This window comes from Nanorana parkeri, unplaced genomic scaffold, assembly GCF_000935625.1.
Source record: "Nanorana parkeri isolate BGI_ZX_2015 unplaced genomic scaffold, ASM93562v1 scaffold3802, whole genome shotgun sequence".
NCBI lineage: Eukaryota > Metazoa > Chordata > Amphibia > Anura > Dicroglossidae > Nanorana > Nanorana parkeri.
Window position 1 is genome coordinate 2,563 of NW_017310070.1, and position 6,084 is coordinate 8,646.

The following is a 6,084-nucleotide window of genomic DNA, read 5'->3' on the forward strand; positions in this document are numbered from 1 at the left end:
ACAGTGAGGCGAGCCAGGCTGCACAGAATCCAGCAGCCGTGGCTGCCTAATCAAGGAGGCAAGGAGGAGGCAAGGAAGAGGAGGAGCAGGAGGAGGAGCAGCAGGAAGGGGCGGGTCCGGGTCCCCGCAACTCCGGTGAGCCGGCGGAGGAAGCCGAGTCCCTGAAGCATCAGGCGGGCAGCAGAGGAGGTCAGGGACCAAGCAGCACTGGTCCAGCACGACTGTGATAGAGGCCAGGTCCAGCAGCTGGCAGCTCAAGACAACAGATGCAGTTAAAATGATCACACTGTGCTGGTAAAGGGATTCTGCACAGCCCACCTGAGATCCTGCAGAGCCCACCTGAGACCCCAGCTTTCCTGCTATGTTAATAGTGGAACATGTCACAAGCTAGATACAGAGTGTGCGCTGTATCCAGTGACTTGAACCTGGGATGATTGTTGGCGATCAAACCATGGAGCGAGTATCAGCAAAACAGCATCATTTGTTAAATGTTCAAGAGCAGCTGTTGTTAAAGTGTTTAAAGACTGGACTGTCAGCCGAAAATCTGGGTCTGAACGTGCGAATTGTGGCTGTCAGCGACTAGTCAATGTTAGGGCAGAACGGAGAGTGGCAAGACTGGTACAAGGCAACAGAAGGGCAACAGTGCAGTGTCAGATTCCTTGCTTCACCTTTCAACATCTGGTGGAGTTACGAGGCGGCACAACAAAGTAATCTCGTGGAGTCATCTCATGGCCCAACGAAGTACTGATGGGGTGGTCATAATAATCTGGCAACTCAGTGTATATGTCCTTTTACTATTGTCCAACCTAAGTCTAGTCTGCTCTAGTAAAACTTGTATAAACATCCTATAAGGTGAGCTGTGGATCCATCCTGAGCGATTCATTTAGAAAAAGGTGAGATAGAAGTATCCATGTATTCCAGCAGCTTCTACAGGGGGGAGTGCTACAGTAGTCTTTAGCTTGTTAACTGCCAAAGTCAGGGCAGTAAGGGAAGTTTCTGCCATGTCAAGGTGCTTATGACATGTTTGTAAACCTTCCATTATGTAGGCCATATCTTGCTTGTGTTTCTCTTCCACTCTACAAAACATGGCTTTACATTGTCTCTTAGTAGGGAGCAGAGCAAGGTATTTCTTAGTAGAGTCCTGCAGCTCAGTGTCTTCTAGTTTCTTAGCTGATGAACCATGATCACTCGGGGAGTAAGTCTCCATGCTGCTTGAGCAGTGGTAATGGGGATGCCTCAGAGTCTAGTAGTCAGGTGCAAGCCTTTTGCCAATTAGGGCTTCACGAGGCGCATTGCCTTGTGGGGTGTTCAGTGGTTGAACAGACCGCCGAACGCCCTTATAGTTTGTGTGTTCGGGAAATACACGAACTAGCGCTGTTCAAGTCAAACTCACGTTCACCTCGAACATTGAGCCCGACCCTGCTTACTACCACCTTACAGCATCTTCAACCATGCACTTCCACCCACTTCACCCTTCACAGTGCCTCCCCCATCTCGGCCTACATGCCCCCAAAACCTCGCCATAGCACTCACAACACCCCTAATATTCTTCAGTCATAGCGCCTCCCATCCATTGTACTCTCCATGGTCAATACTCCTACCATCCACCTCACCCCCACAGCTCTTACCACCCACCTCAACCCCTTGCCAGAGTGCCTCCAACTATCCCCACCTCACAACCCAACACATCAGAGACCACCTCTGTCAAAATGTCTCCCAACCTCCCTGATCAAAGCTCCTCCCACCTACCTCACTCAAATGCTCTGCCACAGTGGCGCCAGCCCAAAACCTCACCTCTACCCTTCCACAGCACTCACCTCACAGTGTCCCTCGTGGTACTGGATAAATTACCTTCCAATAACTTCACCCAACAAACACCACCCCCACAGGTTCTGCAAGCTACCTCACACTCCTGCCATGCACCTCATCTTCTCCACCTCAGCGTATCCACCCAACTACCACCATTTACTCCCTCCGAACCTAACACTAGATATGCAACCCAGCAAAAAACATGTTTAGTTTTGGATTTTTCGTTATTGCAAGATTTTGGTCTTTTCTTTACAGTCTGCAGGAACATTTTTTCAAAAAGTGTGCCCCGCCCCCATATTCACACAATACCCTTTAGTTCTGGTAAGAATTTTAGGGGGAACCCCAACACAAAACAATGGGTATTGCCACCCACTTCCATGTTCTTATCAGCTACATTGTGGCAGGTTCTCTTTTTTATTGCCTCCCAACTCCATCTTCTTATATAGGCTACATTGTGACAGGTTCTCTTTTTATTGCCACTCAACTCCATGTTCTTATATGTGCTACATTGTGACAAGTCCTCTTTTTTATATCCACCCTCCTCCATGCTTGTATATCTGCTACATTGTCACAGGTCCTCGTTGTTGCTGCCGCTCACCTCCACCTTCTTATATCTGCTACATTGTGACAGGTCCTCTTTTTTATTGCCACACGCTTCCATCTTCTTATATCTGCTACATTGTTACAGGTTCTATTTTTTATTGCCAACCGCATCTATGGTCTTATATCTGCTACATCGTGACAGGTCCTCTTATTATTGCCACCCACCTCCATCTTTTTATATCTGCTACATTGTGACAGGTTCTCTTTTTTTATATCCACCCACCTACATTTTTTTCAGCAGCTTGCTCCTCAGTCCTCCATTGCTAAGCCACGCCCCCTCATAATCGTAAGTCTTTTTAAGCTTGAAAATATTATCCAGTGACTTTAGAGGTTACATCTAAATACTGTACATGGTGCCCCAAGCATTCACCTAAATGCTCCAGCCAAATCTAGATTTGTTTCCCCCTTTGTGGACACTGTTACAAGTGTTTAATGATGTAACATTTGTATCAGCCCTCAGCAAGTCCTTATATCGGTTACATATGGATACAATACAGATACATGACACCAATGTCTCCTCTACAGGGGAACAACACTGCCACCTAGTGGTCACATGATACATCGCCTCTGTACGGGGATCCGGGAAGATCTACAATGTCATCGGATTGTTTCCTGTCAAAATTTCACTCCGAACGACATTTAGAGTTCACAGTGCAGTCCAAATGGTGTACACTTTTCATACATGTCTACATGTATATAAGGTTATTTCTCCAGAATAATGTATACACAATTATGAAAAGTAAGAACATTTTCCATTCCCCTCCCCCACTATATTCCTTTCTGTAGTTATCTGAGCCCTCTAAATGTGCTGCAAATTAAATTAGGATAACCTTTACACTAAACGTTGACTTTGCATTAGATATAATAAGCGGTCAATGTGTAGAACATATTGTACATTATTCAATCTGTACATTACATCCGGGATTTGATTATGTTAATCTGAAACAGACTAAATTGTAGCCAATGATATCACTGCATATTATCCACCATCAACATGAATACAGAATACGACGATTACACCGCGAATGTTACATGAACCTCTCAGCACTGAATATGATGAGAACATATGGAAGTGTTTTCACATTAAATCAATTAGAATCCATTGTCAGTCATTTCTGAAATATTAAACTGCATGAAATGAATGGGTTAATGGTACGCTTCAGATATGAGGACTCGTGTGATGAGATCCTCGGATTTGGCGGTATATCGCGGCTGATGATTTCTCTATAACGTTCAATAGAATTCCGGCGAAATATTTAAAAATAGCAATTTGAAAGCTGAATTTTTTTTTTAATATAACTAATGGTGTTTGTTCACGTTATATAATGAATCACTAATTTACCATTGTGTTGGCGCTGCATAATCGAAAAATGTTATGCTTTGACCGGTGTGGTCTTTTTTTGCTGCAGCCTTCATATCCATGTATTTATCAAGATGCACATTACATTGTACAGTCACTAATATTTGTTCACATTATATAGTATATTTTTCTGTGTTGGCGCTGCATAATCGAAAATCATTTTGAAAGCTGAGCTAATCAGAATTGTGGGCGTTTCCTTCTTCCAGAAAAATCTTCAATAGTTTTATATAGTTTCCGGATTCTAGTTTTTACCTTACAATTCCATTTTATGTATTCAGAGAATATAGATTGAGGGGGGAGATGTTATTTCCTATCTCCAAGTATTATCTGATAGAAACGTAATTGAAATTCACCTATTTGCCAATACTGACATTTAATTTTTCACCCTTTAACATGTATTGTAGCCATTATAATCAGAAATAATGTATCGAAGTATATAAAGCTCTTTGTATGGCGATGTGGGTGGCTCTGAGAAGAGCCTTTGTGTTGTGTGATGGGAGAGGAGGTCGGCTGGGTGTTTACTTGGCCTTGGAGGCTTTGTGACTTTCGGTCTTCTTGGGCAGCAGCACGGCCTGGATGTTGGGCAGGACTCCTCCCTGGGCGATGGTGACCCCACCGAGCAGCTTGTTGAGCTCCTCGTCGTTGCGGACAGCCAGCTGGAGGTGTCGGGGGATGATGCGGGTCTTCTTGTTGTCCCGGGCGGCGTTACCGGCCAGCTCGAGGATCTCAGCGGTCAGATACTCCAGAACGGCGGCCAGGTAGACGGGAGCTCCGGCACCGACCCGCTGGGCGTAGTTTCCTTTCCTGAGCAGACGGTGAACACGACCGACTGGGAACTGCAGACCAGCCCGGGATGATCGGGTCTTTGCCTTAGCACGAGTCTTCCCGCCTTGTTTACCGCGTCCAGACATGTTTCAGTTACAAAATGTTATCTCTAAACGAGTTAGACCTTTGGTCGCGATCTGTTCTATTTATACCATGTAGAATGTGACGTCTAGCCATGTGATTGGTAATTCTTTAAGCCAGCCAATAGCGTTCAGGTTCGTCTCTAACCCAATCAGTTATGGAGCAACAAAACATTACCTCATTCTCATCACATGACTTAATCCTCCAATAGACCAGTGAGGAGGTATCAGGTCTCATTAGCATAGCCCGGCTATATAAGCAACACACGAGGGCGGCTCCAGCACACATTTCCTGCACAGAACGGAGAGAATCGGAGACCATGCCTGAACCAGATCCCTAAAACAAGACACAAAGGCTCTTCTAAGAGCCACCCACTAATTCACCAACTGAGCTGTGATCTGATGGTAACACGATGGGTTTTCTCATTTTTAAAGCTGCTCTTTGATTAGTTACACTTTGACACAATCTACACTGTACATCGCTATACAATACACGGATGTTGTCTTCAGCAGAGGAATCCTGAAAGGAAACAATATAAATACATTGTGTATCCCCGTATAGAGGCGACGTATCATGTGACCACCAGGTGGCAGTGTTGTTCCTCCATACAGGAGACATTGTAGCGGTTAATCTGTCACATTCAGATCTAAGTAGCTAAAAAAAACGTACTGGGTGCTGATCCAAATGTTCAACCTGGAACTAAATGTTACACTGAACTGATGGGGAAATCAAGAACTGGATTAGGGAGATAACTGTTTTCACCTGGACAAACTCACATTCTCATTCACCTAATCGAATCCATCTTAGTACAAAGTTACTCTGCTGCTGCATTTCTATTTAAAATAAAAGAAATAATTAATCTATATTATATATATATATATATTATAGATTAATTATTTATTTTATATATATATATATATATATATGAGAGAGAGAGAGATATAGATCTATATCTATCGTTCTGGCTCTTTTCTGAAGAAGAATCTTCCCTCAACACATCAAGATGGTTGATGAGATTGATTAATGGTTCCAGGAATATTGCTTGAAATTCAGAGGTGTATCCAAAACTGATCTGGGCTGCTCTGATTTTGTGGGCTTTTTTTTTTTTTTTTTTATAGGGCCAAAAATCAAACTACTGTGTAAAAAAAAAGAGCAAGTTTGGGGCTGCCATGATTGGCTTTTGAAAACATGAACCGCAGGGAGGACAATGTCTCCAAGCTGATTCCAGAGCAACAATGACAATGAAAACAATCCTGGGGGGCACTTACACATGGTATAACAGTACAATTTTCTGGACAGTCTCAGTGATACAAATATAGTAATTTATGGATTGCAGGGGTGAGAGTATGTACTATGTAACATAGCCTGTAGAGTGAAACGATGAGAGTATGTAAAGTACAGCAAAC

The 6,084-nt window shown here is 43.6% G+C and overlaps 1 protein-coding gene across 1 annotated transcript; it reads right to left on the reverse strand.

Annotated features, from left to right (window-relative positions):
* Positions 1–4,255: 4,255 nt before the first annotated feature.
* On the reverse strand, positions 4,256–4,683 carry LOC108803496 (histone H2A type 1). The gene has a single exon (XM_018575335.1). It carries the CDS (start codon positions 4,681–4,683, stop codon positions 4,291–4,293), a length of 393 nt encoding a protein of 130 aa, XP_018430837.1. The 3' UTR covers positions 4,256–4,290.
* Between the last annotated feature and the right edge of the window lie 1,401 nt (positions 4,684–6,084).

Coding starts and splice junctions, on each gene's coding strand:
- LOC108803496 (XM_018575335.1), bottom strand. CDS start 4,683: ATGTCTGGACGCGGTAAACAAGGCGGGAAGACTCGTGCTAAGGCAAAG.